At 40.4% G+C, this 18100-nt stretch overlaps 1 protein-coding gene across 2 annotated transcripts in view; it reads left to right on the plus strand.

Moving 5' to 3' along the window:
- The first annotated feature begins 16307 nt into the window (after positions 1-16307).
- rab26 (RAB26, member RAS oncogene family) overlaps positions 16308-18100 on the plus strand; it is a 114110-nt gene continuing 112317 nt past the window's right edge. For both annotated transcript variants that reach the window (XM_024803516.2, XM_076887246.1), the window contains exon 1: positions 16308-16912. In XM_024803516.2, coding sequence (XP_024659284.1) covers positions 16736-16912 — 177 coding nt within the window. In that variant the 5' untranslated portion in view covers positions 16308-16735. The remainder of the gene's footprint in view (positions 16913-18100) is intronic.

Raw genomic sequence — 18100 nt, forward strand, 5'->3', positions numbered from 1 at the left:
GAAGCCATTTCTCTGCTTCAGAGACTTTGTGAAAGCAATCCATGCCTTTATTTCATCTCGCCTCGACTTCTGCAACAGCCTTTACTCTGGTGTTACTTCGTCATCTATTGTCCGGCTAAAGCTGGTTCAAAATGCTGCGGCAAGGCTTTTGACTGGCAAGTGGAAGAGAGAGCACATATCCCCTACACTCGTCTCGCTGCACTGGCTGCCAGTAAGGTTTCGAATTGATTTTAAGATCTTGACACTTGTTTTTAAAACATTGCATGGACTAGCTCCTATATATATCTTTCTGATCTTTTAAATTGGTATACTCCGGCAAGATCTTTGAGGTCTGTGGCCCAAATGCTTCTGGTTGTCCCAGGTCTAGATTAAAACAGGAGATTGGGTATTTTGCTGTGACTGCTGCGAAACTGTGGAATAAACTGCCTTTACATATCAGGACCTGCAACACTGGATACTTTTAAAACTCGTTTAACCTCTTAGGACCTGGCGTCCACATCACATACAAAGTTTTTCTCTACAAGGGCCTGATATCCACTTACGAGGACATTATACTGCAACTGTTCTATTGAAATTTAAAGCGAATGTCCTCATGTGTGGATCTAATTTTTCTCAGAAACAAAAATCAGGTAAAAAAAAAAATCAATAAAAAAAAATCTGGTAATTCTTTATTTTTAAATTCATCAGGTCCCAATCAGCTCAAATATCAAAGAGAAATTTCAAATGCATGCCATGAAAGAGTTCGGGTCTCAGGAGGTTAAAGACCCATTTTTTTACTCTTTGGCTTTTAATTCTGTACGAGTCTGTCATTATTTTATTATTATTTTCTTATCTTTTATTTTACTTTCCTTTTTAATTTGATCTGATTATTTTATTGTACAGGTCAACAGTTGTTGTTTTTAAAAGTGCTATATAAATAAATTGATTTGATGGTTGCCTTGTACCAACCATGACTGCAACCCCTCCACTGTGTATTCAAACTGTGCTGAAGGGTCCCGGAGCAAGTAAGCATCACTTTCACAGTTAGCGATCACACTACTTATATTGCTCGAGCCAGCTGATCTGTACACAGCAGTTACTATGAAATAAGCTAGAATACTTCCACTGGGTACAGTTCACCAGATCATGTGAGTCTGCTTTTGGTAGCTTGTTTACAGTTAAAACAGTGTCAGCTAAAACTGAACTTGGGCAGGTGTAAAACAGCTTGTGTGCTCATCCAAGAAATCAGCCGTGTCATTTCATTCTGTGATGTAAAAGCTACCAGTAACTTTTACACGCTTTTACTGACCTGGTAGCCTGCCTGCCCCTGGGTGGGTCCGGGATGGGCGTGAGGTTCTGGGGGCGCTCCATCTCTGGGCTGGGGCCCTGGCCGGGCCTCGGGGCCTTGGGTCCTGGTTTGTGTGTTGGCGGGGTTGTGGGCAGGTGGGTGCATGGGGGCCCATCCCTGACGCAGGGTGCCGCTGGTGCGGCGAGCCGCCTGGGGGGCTCTTCAACTGGTGGGGGAGATTGTCACACCTTGCAGGAGCTTTCCTCTTCTCAGGAACTCTCTGCAGGAGGGGGAGATCTCAGCCTGGGCGTCTATTGTCTCATGTAGTCTGGAAGATGAATGGATGGTGGGGTGGGTGCAGTTTTCTCTGTGGTGGGGTTGGGTGGACTGTCCCGGGCTCTGTGGGGCCGGGGGGGCGCTGCTGCGCTGGGCCAGTCTGGATGGGCCTGGGCCCCCTTTCCCTGGCGGGTCGCGGAGTATGGGGGTGCCTACTGGGGTCAGCGGGGGAGCTGGCCCCAGGGAGGGGTCACCTGCCCCTCCCTTCCTTCCCTCCCCATCTCCAGCTGCCTCCCTCTGTCCCCTTCTGGCTGCCTCTGCCTCAATTTTATCCCACAACTTAGACATTCACATTACTCACACTCTCATTACACATACATATAGGATCTTGGGGGTGGGCACGCTACACGGAGTCCAAAGTACCATCAGGGTGTACACTTCACCCCTGGCGTCGTTGCCCACCTCTCAATTTTGAATACACGTAGACATTGAGGGCTAGCAGGAGGGACCATGCGCTTACCTGCTGCTCTCTGGCAGGTAGCTCCAAGCCCTCCTGGGTTTTAATTGCACCTTAGAACACACATGCATCAACACTACAATGAGCGGGTGGAGGGAGGTTTGGAGTCTTCTCTCACCCCCATTCTCTGCGGCCTGCTGGAGCGGGATGGCTAGGAGGAGGAGTTGGCCGTCCGACTGCGGTCTGGAGTGTGGGGCCTCCCTGCTGCTGCGGAGTCGGGGCGGTCTGCCTCTCCCCACCGCAGGGAAAAGGGTAACACCACCTGGGTCTGGGTGCAGTTCCCCCCTCCAGGGGCGGGGGCACCTAGACCCGGTTTGTAGAGTACGCTTGGGGAGTGTGATCGTGTATACAGCGTCTCTTTATGTCTGTCTCCACGTTGGTTGAGTGTGGAGTGAGTGCATATGAGAGCATGAGGGTGGGAATGGATGTTTGTGTCTGTGTGTGCCTGTATTTCTGTGTCTATATGTCAGGTTGGGTGTCAGACGCCACCTCTCTGGGGACATCTCAGGCCCTCCAAGGTTTGGAGGCCTATCTCCACCCACCACCACTTCCCCTGCCGGTGGCGGACTCCCTCAGGTGTCGGTGTGTTGGTGGTTCTTTGTGTCTGGGGGTGGGCGTCCAGGTACACACCGGCTCACTCCTTGGCGGCCGCTTATCTGGGCCTGGAGCCTGGGGCTCGCTCGGGCCACTTCGGAGGTGGGGTGCCCCCGGCCTCTCGGCCTGGGGCTCGGTCACTCGGGCACAGCTGGCTGCTGGCGGAGCTCACGGGCGCGTCACTGCAACTCCCCCTGGCTTCTGCTCCGCGGCTGCTGAGTGAGCCCTCATCTGGGACTCTCCTCAGCTCTTACTGGGACAGTGGCGCGGCTGCCCCTCTGTTGGTCTTCCTTGGTCTCTTGTGTTCTGGGGGCCTCTGGATGTCTGGAGTTTTGATCTCCTCCATACCTGCTTCATGCCCTGGAGGACGGGGCTATGGCCCCCCCACACCCTCTAGCAGATCATTACATGGAGAAACCTTTGGAATACAAGCGCGCTGATCCACACAGGTATGCACATGGGTGTTCACAGACGCGGACTACAGCTTTCTTGGCTGCTGCCTCAAAGCACATTGTGCGCTGTCTATCTTGCGTGCTGCACAACATCGTTTATTATTTAGTATCTACTGTTAGCTAGTTTATTGTGATGGTGCCGGGTTTTTTTATTATGTTGCTCTTTGTTGTTTGCTTTCTCTTCTGTTTTTTTTCTCCATACAGGTGACCCAGGTGGTTTTTTTTTTTTTTGGTTTTTTTTTGTTTGTTTGTTTGTTTTTTCTTTCTTCCCCCCTTCTCACCGTCTCTTCTCCCCTTTGGTTTTCTTTCTCTCCCTCTCTTTCTTTCATTCTTTCTCCCTGTCCTATCCCCCAGTCATGTCTGTCCCGTTTGTAGCAACTGAAAATAAAATAAATTCATAATTATAATAAAGGTCAATCAAATGGACCAATATGGCAAGGCCATGATGATCCACTTGGTAAAATAAATCCGCTTGGCATCTTTCTTGGCCTTAAGACAACAATTCCGATGGCTAAAGATCCAAACGGGACACAAAAAAAAAACAAAACAAAACAACTTTTACACGCAAATGTCCTTTGGCAGTAAAGTTGATGCACAGATCTATGGCATTACCTAATGAATTATTGTGTCACTAAACTTGTATTTACAAGGATGTTTGTGCTTAAAATTAAGTCATTTTATGGCCTAAAACCAGAAATAAACGACAATAAAACAAAAATAAATGACAGACATGACATTAAGTCAGACGATATTGTTAAAAAAAGTTTGTGGTTTGCAAAGTAGCTTGCAGAAAATGTGGGCAGGTTAAAGCGGCTTAAACGGGGTAGCCATAGCAAAGCGTCGGCGCAGGGCATCTACAGATCAGAAGGTTGGTGGTTTGATCCCTAGCTGTGCCATCTCCAGGTGTCATTGGGCGAGATAATACCCCTTAGTTGTTCTCCAGTTCATCCATTGGTGCATTTACCAATAAAGCAATTCAGTCTCACCGTGAGGCCTGACTGTCGGTCAGAAGGTTGAGGTTTCAAGTCCCTTAATGGTTGTCTTTTCACACTTTTACTGGGAATATCAGATAATCTGCCAGTAATGGAGGAGTCTGATTTTCTGGACTGCCGCTACGCTCAGTTAAATATCACAATTTTTTTTTTTTTTGCAAAAGTAGGTATAAAACTACTGCTGACAACCAGGCAACAACTAAGAATGATAAAGTTTCATTGATCATTTTGTCAATGATTTGTTCGTTGCTACACTCTAAAAAATATTTTGTTGCCTCAACTTAAAAAAGTAAGGTAACAATTTCCACTCAGCTTTTTAAGTTACAAATTTTGCATATTATTAAGTAAATTCAGCAAGTAATTTTTAGGTTTGGCTAACTCAACTTGTTTAACAAACCAACATGATTTACCTTGACCTCCACAAGCATAATTAAGTTTATTCAACCTAATATTAATTTAAAATTTCTGGTAAAATTAAGTTGAGAAATTACATTAGTTGAGTTACACCAACGAACTTTTTTACATATATCCTACTCACAATTATCCATGCCAATTAGTTTAGGTTTCTATAGTAGCTTTTCTAAAAATCACACAAAGCCATTTCACTTATTCCAATTGATTATTTTATTACAAAACATTTTCAAAGTAATACACTTCTGTGTCAATACAACATAAATGAAACATTACAGCAGCCCTTTAATTATAAATGACTAAAAAAAAAAAGTACTTCATGTACATTAACATTAACATAAATTGGTATCAACTTGTTCAACTTGTCGCAGAATCAAGGAAATGACAAAAGATTTTAATGTTCAACAACAGAACAATCCAAAGCTAAGATTATATGTATTACAAACTTTTCTCAAAACTACACTCATCTGGGACTGCATACAAAAACGTAAGAGGCACATCGGAATACTACAGTCCAATTCACATTCGTTTCATGACAGAAGTTTGCACTTAACAGACATTACCCGTGGACTGGTTTAAGCCCATCAAGTTCCAGAAATACCTCTAGTGTTCTTTACTTGTTTTGGGTAGCTCAGATTGAGAGTGTATATAAGCCCCATCATTAAGGCACACACTCTGGGCACATCAAGGTCTTCCAGGACTGCTGTTCCTTCAATCACAATTTTAGCGACAGCTTTGAGAGACACTGCTGCACGTCTGGTGACTACAATCTTTACCATTTCTTCTGGGAACTGTTGTTCACCATCCTGGCAAGTAGGTAGTTTAAATGGAAACATGTCAGCATTTTATGTGCCATTTAAAAATAAAACACAAAAGAATGCGAGATTCACCTACCAGCTGTTCTCTGAAGAGATCCTCTTCCTTCTCTTTCAGGTACACCTTCAGGCAACGGATTGCGACCTCTCTCTTCATTTCCACCGAACTCTGGAGAATAAAAAAAGCAAAACAAAACTTAAACTTACAGTTTATTAGGTGAAAAGTCAAAACTATTACATTTATGTGACTTGCATTGTGCCAAATATTGATTTTAAATATGTTTTTAAAAGAAATAAAGATTTAATCTTTGTAACTTCAATTTAAACTGTTACACACTGGCCTGCTTTAAATGCCCACTTTGCTAGCAATAGGATAAAGTGACTAAAAGTAAATGTAACCTAAATTTCATCAACAGCACAATTGTGCTTTTGATGAATAGGACCTGAATCAGAGAATGACATGAACTATAACTGTAACTGTAACAACTAATTCATCAATACACCTGCGAGGTACATTATATATACTTTCCAGTTTTAGTAGTAGGTGGGCTAAATGTTTCTCAATTAAATTAGGCAATTCCCCAATTTCTTCATCCTCTTCATTTGCTACATCTTCACACAATGGATTTTCATTATGTTCCTCAAGAGGATCATCTCCTGCATTCAAACGACTGACACACCGCTGTATCAGCTCAGGCTTGAAGTCATCCAATGAGTGAGGAGTGTGTTTTCGGTTCCTATGAGAAGCATATGTTCAAATGAGCAGTTACAATCCCAGTACAGGCAAGGCATAAACAGTCCACCATGGCTATGTTTAAGCCTGTAATGCTTTAAGAGCTCATTCCTTCTTGATGTTTCAAACTTGCAAATTTTGCAAGTCCAATGCATTTTGAAATTTACTGCAACCTTTTGTAATGCAAAGAATTATTGAAGCTTTTGAGTTAACAAGCTATTTTAAGTATAAAACCTTCTCTAAAACACTACAATGCAACACCGAAAAAGATTAATCATAAAGACTGAACAAAATTGAATTTTAAAATTGACATCTACAGACTGCAGTTTAAACTTGTAATAAGGTGTCAAATCCAAATGTGCAAGAGAAATTTCTTTTAAACTATTTAAATACCACTGTGGACATGCCACAATCCCACACTTTACATTATGCTTACAATTACAGAAAGCAAATGCAAGTCGTATGCACACACACACACAATATTGTTTTTTGGGTTTTTTTTGCTAGGTCAACCAACTTTAATCTCAGGCAGAATTCCCAGTCGAGCTTAGAACATCAACACAATTGATAGAAATACTTTTAGTCAGGGATAAATTCACCACATTTTACTCAGTAATTAGTTACCTCACCCGAGACCATCTTGTGGAAACACGAATTTACTCTGACACCATGATACAAATGCAGGCAGCTACTGACCGGTTAATTTGAACATATACGGGTTCAAATTGAACATGCTCTGCTGTCGACATAGTCTATCAGCTAACCAAATGTACCCTGACAAGTGACATGTTTTAATTGTATCTGTACTCTTTTATTTGTGAGGAACATAGCTAAAAGAAACGGCTAGCTAAACTTAAAAAAACAACAACAACTATACTCTGCTAAATTACGATTAAAACCATCAAATTTCAGTTTTTTTTAAATATGACATTTTAGAGTGTACAAATATAACTTGTAATTCATCTATTTAGAATTCAGTACTTACTTAACTCACCGAACACAGTCGAGGGCAAACACACCTCTTCTCCCACGAAGCCACAAGAATCCAGAAACTGTTGCGCACGATACGAACATATGCTACGGGGTTGCCCTTGTCTGTCTGAATGGTCTCAATTCAAACAGGAAGGACGTTGAAACTCATTTTTACATGTTACACAAACTTAATATTTTCTGTTGTTGATTGATGACAAAAGTATTTTATTCAATATACTCAAACATTTAAGTTAAGGAGCTGTTTTTTTAATTTTTGTGTTGCACTGACTTCTAACATTGATTATTCAACTCACTGAAACGTGTACATGTAGGCAACTTACTTTTTTTTAGCAAAAAAAAGCTTTTTTGTTAAGTTCTACCGACAAACACAACGAATATTTTTTAGAGTGTATGTAGAAGCCCTGTACCTTATCACCGCAGGATTTTCTTGAATACCATACTTGGACTTTTAGATTGTGATGCCTAATATCTTGTTGAGTGATGATTTTTCCTTTTTTTTTTTTTCCTGTTTTGGCTCTGAAATGAAGACCGCTCCTGGTTGGATCTACAACTGTTGGTTATTGATTATTCTTCAGCTCTGAAACACATTTATTATCCGGAGGCCTCACAGAGTTTTGTGAAACGATGTGACCGATGTGATTAATTCTCCATCGAAAATACACTTTACAAACTTCAGAGGAGCGTGTTTATGGTTGCAGTGAAATATGGAGAGTTCTGAAAGTCTTGACGGTAAAATATTGGACAAAACAAGCTGGATTTGAACCAATAAATCTTTCCTCCATTCCGCAATGAAACCGCTTTGGCCTCTGTTAGTGGGTCATTAATTTGTCAGCCTGAGCGTTCAGCATCCGCTAAGGTCTGAGTTACGTCTTTATGTTACAGTCACGATTTCTTAGGGCTGCTTGACTTATAATTATATACAAGGTAATTGCATTTACTTAATAACACGAGTAGATATCAGAGATGTGAGATGAAGGTGGGGAAAACATGTTTCTATGCAAATGAAAATAACCTGTAGTAACATAAATGGCCTCTAGATGGTGATGTTCACCATGTTATCAGCGTAATTAGGTCTTTGTGCTTCATTCTTCCAGATTCACTGCTTCACAAATATCTTTTCTCAAAGGGAATCAATCTACCCTGTGTGTGTGTGTGTGTGTGTGTGTGTGTGTGTGTGTGTGTGTGTGTGTGTGTGTGTGTGTGTGTGTGTGTGTGTGACGTGTGTGTGTGAGCGCTACGCTGCTATTCAGGACCTTTTGTTGGTACGGCAATCCTTTTATCTGTTAATGACAAGTTTCCAGATTCATCAAAGACTGCCGGGTGTCTGCGATTTTACACACATTCTTTGGCGTTGTATTCTCCTCACATGACAGATATTATTCAGAGTTGCTTTTATGCTACCTTTTCAGTATCTGTACTGATGTTTAAATATAAACATCAATGTTTCCCTCCAACAGCTGTGTAAAGTACCACAAATCATCTGTTTAAAATTTTTAGAAAGAGAGCAGGAATAATGATTTGTTTTGGTGTACATGACAAAGTGGATGTGTATTTTTTTGAAAAATGAACACATACACTGTGGCTGACAAAGTAATTTCCACCTTGCTTGCTTCATGGATAAATAATAGCTTCCCTTCCTGATGATGGAGGGTGCACCATTCCCTGGAGAACTGACTATGACTACTGTGTATCCTGTGTAGACCCATATTTTTCATTATTTTCATCATTAAATAATAAAAGCTGGATATAAAAAAAGGTGCGCGACTAAACAGTGTTTCCTTTTATTTAATGTAATGAAGTCGTTCATAACAGAGGAGCAGCCATCTGGTTAATGCAGAATGAATGTGGCTGCATGTTGTGTTCTTATAATAAGACTGCGAATCAATTTCCCATCAGGGACAATAAAGTTACCATTGACCATTGACATATTGTTTTGGTTTGAAATTTTTTGTAAAAGCCTCTTTTATACTATATGGGGGGGGAAACAAACAAAAAAACAACTAAACAGTAGGGTAGGGGTGGGGGTTGGTAGCTAGCTACAAGTCTCAGCACATATTGACATAGCCTAGCTGACTGTGTTCAGCCATGTTCCCTTTTAACCATTTTAAACATTTCTTCATTTAGTTCACAGTGTTTAGTTAAGTTATGTTTATAAATATCATAATTACATGCTTAATACATCTATGGCGTTTCTTTCTCAAATAGCAAACTCTTCAGGTCCAAAAGGCTCCAAAATGCACTGACATGACAGTCAGTCAGTCATTTTTTTAAGTTTATCTAATAGAAAAAAAGAACATTGAACTAATTGATGTACATCAATTAGTGTGTAATTATGCTTTCCTTGAAATTAATGCATTCTCATTAAAGCAGGTGCCAGTTTGTGGATACCGCCATGTTGCTCACCCATCTTGAATACAAGGACCGAAATTGACCTTCCCATTCTGCCTTTTATGTATGTGGCTGGAGACCAGCAATATACAGAGCACACATGAGAAGTTGCCTTCAATCTAAAGATCAGAAATAGCTTTTTAAAACTATATATGACATTTGAATATTTATATTTTCATCATCTCTCCTCCCTCTTTTCCACCTCATCAACTTCCTCCTCACCTCTTATCTCGTGACCTGAAGTCAGAGATCAAGTACTTGCATAAAACATGCATAAACATGCTTATTTATTCCCATATTATCATAATGACTTACTGTCCATAGATTTGACATGTGATTCCCCCTCACCCCTCACCCCGCGCCTCAGGGCAGCTGACAATGAGCCAGCTTAACAACAACAACTAGCATTATAGCAGCTAATGGCTTGAATGTGATAAACAGTTTGATTACATTCTGACATTGTAGAAAAGTTTATTTGATAAGTGCCCAAGTCGAGAAAGTTAGCCAACTGTTAGCAGTTAGCTGACTGACAGGAAAGCTATTATCAACAATACACCTCAGTAACGCTGTCATCAAGCTTCACTAAATAACCAACTCGCACTGGACTCCTTTCACAGTGTTTTACAGCCTCCTCCGGAGTAAATAGACATGATTAACTGCCATATTCAAAGCTGAGGTAAACAGCAGACTGACACTCACTACAGATGGCCAGAATGTTAGGATGACTGGGTGTAGAAACATAAAATAATGCAAAACATCTAATTAACATATATCAGGGGTTTTTTTTCGAATCCACCGAACTGCTGCCCCGAGGTACCCCTGAGCAAGGTACCGTCCCTACAAACTGCTGCCCGGGTGCTAGATTGGTGGATGCTCACTGCCTCACTGAGTGAATGGGTTAAATGCAGAGAGAAATTTTCACACGGGGATCAATAAAGTATACATTATTACATTATTGTTATTATTCAAATATGATGAAATATAGCGTATTCAAAAATGTTGTTCTTACACAAAGTAGAAACACACTGACCAGCCATGGACATTGTCAGGTATATAAAATCAATGTTTCTGAGGCCGTGTAAGAAAACAGAATTGAGCTGACTGTAATCTACTGACATCTAGTAGTGAGATTTTCCCACACAATACTTTTAAGCACCTTTAAGCAACTCAACAAGCTCTTTAAATCAGTGTGTGTGGTGGATGGGTGTGTCTGTGTTGGTTCACTCACCGGATCTGACAATGCCACGCTCACACAGCGTGGATACTTTTAATAGCCTGCTCATCAAACGCATCCGCATTCCGTTTGTTTCCAACCTCCCTCTACAATCACTTCCGCTGCCTTTCCTACAGTTTTATGTGCCTTTGATTGTTAACTTACAGATCGGTCACTGGATCACACAGACATCCACTGTGCATCCTGATTGTGTAAAACACGGCAGGGTGGTGCGTCTGATAACTCTCCACAGCTCCAGTTTGGCACATTCCCAGTTGTCCTCTGATATAATATTAAAGCGGAGGTGGCAGCAGCACTCAAAGAGTAGATATGACCAAAATGGGTGTGGGCTGCAAGTTCAATTCCCTGCTGGTAAAATCAGGCTAGAGGAAGTGAATGAATCCCACAGCAGATGCATCAGTGATTGCTTAGAGTTGTTGGAAAGCTGTCAGTGTGAAGGCTTGTAGCTGAATTAGGCTGCACTGGAAAAGTATGCTCAGCAAGTCTTCCATGAACAAAACCGATCAAATACAGTATGCAACCCAGCAAATGAGTCACCAGTGCAGCTCATCATCCTTTGTTAACCCTTACATAAAATGCTTTTTAGGGTGTGTGTCGTCACAGTAGACGTAGGAAAATGACTGTTTACTTGCAATGAGGGAGGGAGCTCCTGAATATAAAGGAGTGACTCATGTGGTCTTTTTCTGTAACACGGTAGCTACTGTATTGTCTTCAGCTCTTCCTGAGAGCAGGGCAGGGATTTTGTCCTACACACACACACACACACACACACACACACACACACACACACACACACACACACACAACATATAAGCAGACAGCAATAATTGGTTGGGTCAAATCTGAGTGCACAGCTGCAAAATCATATGTTGAACTAGACGGCACATCCTCCAGCAAGGCCAGCACCCTGTATTGCAATTTTATTGAATGTCAGTGAATCTACAGTGAAACGTTACGGGGTTGTGCCATTGCTTATGCTCCATGGCTCCACCAAGTTCCTGAAATTCAGCTTATTTCTTCTTTCTTATTGATAACATTAATGATCCACTGCTCAAGGAAAAAGGACCAAAATCAATGAAAAAAAGAAAAGATAAGATTCCTTTTTTGTCTTAAATAAGACAACCCAGAATGCTAAGTGTGAACTGGCATTGCATTGAGAGTTCCTCCTCAAAAATATAGAGTGTAAAAATTGATAACCAAATACTAAGTTTAACGTAATAGTTATTTAGTTCCAGTTCACAACCGTTTTCTTAAGGCATTTAAGGTAATATTGCAGAAGAAAAAAACAAAACTATGATCTGTTAGCAAGAACATGGCAACGGTGGGCAGGAAGAACTCACTTTTAACAGGAAGAAATCTTCAGCACAACCTATGAGGGCTCTGAAATCAACGTCAAACATGGCAAACATGCACCATCTTGCATTGATTTATTTGTTCAAAAACAACAGGTCCTCAACATCCATTGATAAAAAATTACCAATTTTTCTGCTTCTGCCAATATTATGGTGCCAACTGAGATTATGGCTACTTTTACTTGAAACCAGGTTAACATGCTGATATTTTCACACGAGAACGGATGGAGAATGGTATCAGTGCATTTTTCACATTTTTACTTCAAGAATCAAGCAATTAATAATTTATATATAACACAAGAAGTGCTGCCAATTAGCTTTTGAATCATTGCAGTTGAATAGCACTTTGTATCTTGGAAAACACAGTAAGTGACATGTAGGGGTGTCAAAAATAAGGCCCGGGGGCCAGAATCAGTCTGGCAAAGACTGAAATCTGGCCCACTGGTTTTGAAATATAAAAATAATTAAATAAAAGATAAACAATAACAACTAAAGAAGAAAAAAAGTCTAGATATTTCAGGTTTGTTTTTTTTTTTTGTTTTATTTTTTTTTACAATAAGTACACAGCGGGGCGAAAGAATGGGATGTTTTTTTGTGAATTAGCCTGGGCGGTGAGCTGCCGGAACCTTTTCTGTAATTTTATACATTTATTTATTTGTGTTGACAGATTTTTTGAATTTGCTAGAGCAGTATTTCTTTGTCATGAGTAAAAACTGAGACGCACCGTTGAAGTTGCACGTCTTTTTCTTATATCAAATAGGATTGAATGTGTAACGTCTAAAGTGGGCGGCATGTGGCCCATGATGTAAGTTCGACATTCCTGCCTTGCAGTTTGTAGAGGATGACATGACTGCACTCTTAAATCCTGTACTGAGACACTATAAGAGATGTAAGAACCATAGATCTACTTGTTATTGACTTCGCCCTTGGTTTTAATTGTATTCAGCCACATCTTCTTGCACACAGCCTTTAATTTAATTTGAATATAGATTTTAGCACAGTGTTGGCTCACTGGCCTCTTAACAACCAGATCCTGTGGGTCTAGGCTATTGGAACCCTGTCCAGTCATCCTCAATTGGATCCCCTCAGGGCTGTGTGTTTTTTTTACCACTTCTATCTGGGTCTAATACTAATAAGTATTAGAACAACCCTAGATCGAGATGCATGTCGACAGCACTCTAATTGTAAGTCTTCTGCAAGATGTGGAGCAAGATTATGTCCCAGTCCTTGATGAGTCTGTTAGCCTGTGTGTTTTCCTAAGAAACGTGGCTTCAACCAGAAGTGTTTGATTTCAAAGAAATTTGGGACATTTAACTGTATTTTCTTAAGTTTTAAAGCTTTTCCCTACTGACAAAGACCTCCCCTATGACCATTCATATACACGAAAATAATTAGGTTATAGATTTCTGTAATTTTACACATTTACTCCTTACAATTTAATCCGAAAGAGTCATGCTCACAGATTCCTTTAATTTACTACAGCAGCATTTCTTTATCATGTAGAAAAACTGAAACATATGGTTGAAATTGTGCTTCTTTATCTTATATTAAAATGATTCAGAGATTAAATGTGCAGTTTAGTGCTGTGCAATACTGTAAATTTTGTTATGCTCCAATGCCAAGTAAATAAAGGGCCAGTGTTTCAGACACCAGTACAAATTCTGATACTTTTAAGGCAGAATATTTCGGGGAAATCACAATTCAGTTGGCTACATACTGAACTTAGGGGATAGAAACAAAGTATCAGTCTAATACCAATACCAACATCAATGTTTGGATCAATCCGCCTCCCTCTAGTGCAGACATAAGATAAAAATGGGGTGTATGTGACCTGCGATGCAAAGGAGTTTAAGATTTCTGCGTTAGGATGAAGGTTTGGACTCCCCAGATGTAGCACATTTACATTCATGGTGACAGTTTGGGACACTGGACTTTTCTATAGTGTTTTGTGTATTGTATTGTATGCATGTATAAGACTACTTATGGGCCCATGAAAAACCATTGCCCAAGGACCCACAGGGCTATTTGTGTTTGGAAACTGTTGCTTAATTTTAATATGTCTAACACACCTTTTTTTCTCTCTCCTAGACTGCATGGTTTTGTCAACAATTCACCTTTTTGCTGCTTGGCACCTGAGATAAAAAATGTGTGTGGCCGTGCCAAGCTCTAGTTAAATATTGACCATCTCAAAAAACTGATGACTCATTTGGCTAATGGGGTTTAGCATAACCATTTCATTTTTTCCTGCTGTAATGCCACTCTAAATCCCAAATGTCCATCAGTGAAAGAACAAGCTAATTGTTTTACAACCAGAGATAACGCGTTACTGTAATCCGATTACTTTTTTCAAGTAACGAGTAAAGTAACTATTGCAAAAACGGTAATTAGATTACCGTTACTTTCCCGTAGGAACGCTGCGTTACTGCGTTACTAAAACCGTGATTTTTTTGAGAGAATGTCTCATGACAATGACGTAAGCGAGTGCGCCGTTAGTGACAACAGCTGTGTGCAGATCAACAATAGATCATATATCAGTGCGGGAGAGAGTATGAGCGTGCAGCGTTTAAAGCGTGGAAGTACTGACCTTACTTTGAGTTTGATTCCATAAAAAGTGACAAAAACATTAGCGTCCGTTGTGCGTGGGAAGAAAACTTCTTTTTACAGAGAAAAAACCCCTAAACTTCCGAGCAAGCACCGAGTGCCCAACGACATAATGGGAAACTCACAGAGAAACTCGCGGATTCTTCAACTGACCGCTGCGGCACACCTGCACCAGGATAAACCTCCGCCTGCCCTACTCCTGCTTTACAGGTGAAAATAGAGCAAAAGGACCGCTGAGTCTTTGACTTTATTTATTTTCTGCTGTGTTTTACTTGCATCTATTTGAAAGAGTGAGTGTAAAGACACAAAAAAAAATATTTTATGTGCTGGAATGTGCAGAAAATAAGTTTAAATGTTAAACAAACTTCTTCCAGTCAGAGAATGTTGCATATAATTAAATTTTTGCTTGATGCATAAAGTTAAAAGATTAAAACTAATAAAACAAGTTTTAAAAAGAGACTTTTCCATTTGATTACATTTTGTATGATGGATTATGTAGAAAAAGTAGAATTGGGCTGAAAGATCTATCACTTTATCACCTACTCAGGTTGTAAATCGTGTTTTTAAAAAGTAACTAAGTAACTAAGTAATTAATTACTTTTGAAAATAAGTAATCAGTAAAGTAACGGGATTACTTTTTTGGGGAAGTAATCAGTAATTAGTTACTGACTACTTTTTTCAAGTAACTTGACCAACACTGTTTACAACACAGGCAACCTGAAGTCCCACATATATGCCTGCTTAACAGCTGTTGGACTTGTGCACTATACCCAAGAGGAGCTGCCTCAGTAGTATTGGACACAGGAGATACGAAGCCATGAATCTGAAAGTGTCTGCACAGAACAGCAAGTAGAGGAGGTTTGATCCAAATATTGATAGCATCGATACCAACGGTGGTGTTGGTATCGGATTGATAAAACCAGAATAGGATCGATACTTATCCTCTAAGTTGAGCAAGTAGCCCACTGAATTGCGTTGATTTTTTTTTTTCATTCTTGGCAAATTAATATATATACCTCAAACTATGGAAAATGTCAGAACCGTTTTGTGTTGACTGTCTATTTTCTTTATAGCCTGTAGCACACTTAAAAAACAGAAGTTAACCCAGACAGACTAATTTACATTCCAGGTCTCCAATAAACCCAGGCTCAAAATACATGAAAAGCTGAAAGATGTGTTTTGATGTGTAAACTAATTATTGGAAAAGTGAAAATCACAGTGAGTTAGTAGTCATTGGAATTTGCAAATTGATGATTCAGCTCATAAGTCATGACACACTGCTCTCATCTGCCTTTAAAAGTTAAACGTATCAATATCGGTAATTGGTATCGGTATACTCGCCCCGCATCATACCAAAATTTGCAGTATGGCACAGCACTAACAGCTAACTGAAAGTCTGAATCGGTGCCAGAAGCAAGCTGGACCTTTAAGGCAGGAAATACACCCAAAACATTAGTGCAGTCTGATTTTGCATTAAAAACTTGGAGCCACAGCCTAAATAAGATGTGGAAGCCAAGTGATGTGCATAATACTGTAAAGCTTCCAGAATTACCCCGTAAAAAGACTGATTCCAGTCTCTCGTCCTTCCTTAAAATAATGACCAATCATTCATCAAGTATCTTTCATGTGCCGCATTATCAGCTATAAGAAATCTGTTTTCTAGCTTAACGAGATTGCTTTTGTGCTGCATAATTTGAAAGTGTGTGGATTTATTTTCTCTTTATTTTTTGTTTTAGTGTGGATTTTCCACAGAACCATGCCTTCTCCCGCTCCCAACATCACGTTACGAGAGAACGGGAGAGAGAGGCGGGAGGGAGAGCGAGAGAGGGTGCTGTTTACATTGTGAGCAGACCTCAGATTTACAGTCATCCAGCTGCACCGCGGAGACAACAGCTGCCTCTATTTAAAGGACAGTTTTTCCGTTTTGTTGTCATTTGCCAATTTAGGCTTTACGCACAGTCATGATTTTGACGCACAGGTGAACTTACCTCACCTCAACGCACCCCGATCAGAACTCAAAAAAGGAGAAAAGAAAAGTGTCCAGTTCACACTCTCCTCCTCCTCGTTTTTCCTTTTTTAATTTCTCGAAGTGGAGCAGGTCGTCAGAGTCATGTCCAGGAAGAAGACAGCGAAAGGCAAAGGCAGCTCCAAGAGCCCCAAGGCATCTCCGAGCAGCGGGAGGACGGGGAAAGGTTTGACCGCAGCTGCTGCTCCGTCCTCCGGGCTGGTCTATCCCAGCAGACCATCCATCAGCAACAGCGGAGAGTTTTATGACATCGCCTTCAAGGTGAGCACAAGCTTAGCGTAGGGTATTCGTCTTATAGAGACTTTACCTGAGAAGTGAAGCGAATTAGCATCAGCCAATTTTAAAAAGTCCCTCTTTAAAGGAAAAAAGTGTCTTATGTTCTTAGTTAAAAGTGTGCTTGTGTCCAGTAGAATGCATGACTCTACAGACAAATCACAGTGAATGTCTGCAGACATGAATCTAAAGATGATTAAAGATGATTCATTTGCCCTGAAAAGCAGGCTTTTTCTTAAAATAGTGGGCTTTCTACTTTGTTTCTACTTTTGTAGTTTTCAGGCATGGCTGTGTATGGAAGTTAGTTTCGGCCAAGAAATATAATTTCCTATTGTGTTCATTTTTATTTCAGAATTTTCTTTTAGTTTAGTTTCTCTGAGTTATCATCTCATCTCGTTTGACTGCTGGATAGTAGCTCTATATACATCATACACCTTGTCATCTATGTTTCAACAGGCTTCTTAAGCCACTCAAGGTGCTTTAAAGCAGAAAAACATACGTAACATATGCAAAAACTGTGTGCTGTGTGTTTATGCAAGAAAACAAATGTTGTTTTCAGTGTCGTGTTTTTGACAGTTTTTCCTCCTGTGCTTGAGATTTCCTCATGTTTACCTTCCAAACTGCTCGCACATGCATGAAATGCTGCTTAGTGCATCCGGTGTCTCCTTTCAAGCGCTGAACTTTAGAAACATTAAGTGTTGCTGCACACATGTTGTCCGGTGCAATAACATGGAAGAGCTGATGATGATGGAGAGAGGTTTCTATTATTAATGAGATAAATTAACTGCAGTGAAGGAGAGCAGCGGCGCTTTTTGTTTAACAGGAGTGGAGCTGACAGAATAAGTGCTACTGCCATCTCATGGTAAAGCTCAGGTTTGATATGTCCTGATAGCTGTGTCAGGAGGCAGATGCCATCAGGGATGAAGGACTGTTTTAGTTTCCCTTACAAAAAATGTAAACCCCCCCCCCCCAAAAAAAACAACACCATCTTGGTGTTTTGAAACCAGATGTGAGGAGTGAAAAGGTGGATGTGATTGACTGGTGCTCATAGGAGGTGATTGTCAGTCACATGATACGGCATACTTTGCTTTAATGTCGTTCATGAACACTTATGGGCACACAAATTGACAAAACTAACATTAAGTTTCACTTGTTATAAGTAGAAACAAGCAGATG

Source organism: Maylandia zebra, linkage group LG8 (assembly GCF_041146795.1).
Source record: "Maylandia zebra isolate NMK-2024a linkage group LG8, Mzebra_GT3a, whole genome shotgun sequence".
In the NCBI taxonomy this organism is placed as follows: Eukaryota; Metazoa; Chordata; class Actinopteri; order Cichliformes; family Cichlidae; genus Maylandia; species Maylandia zebra.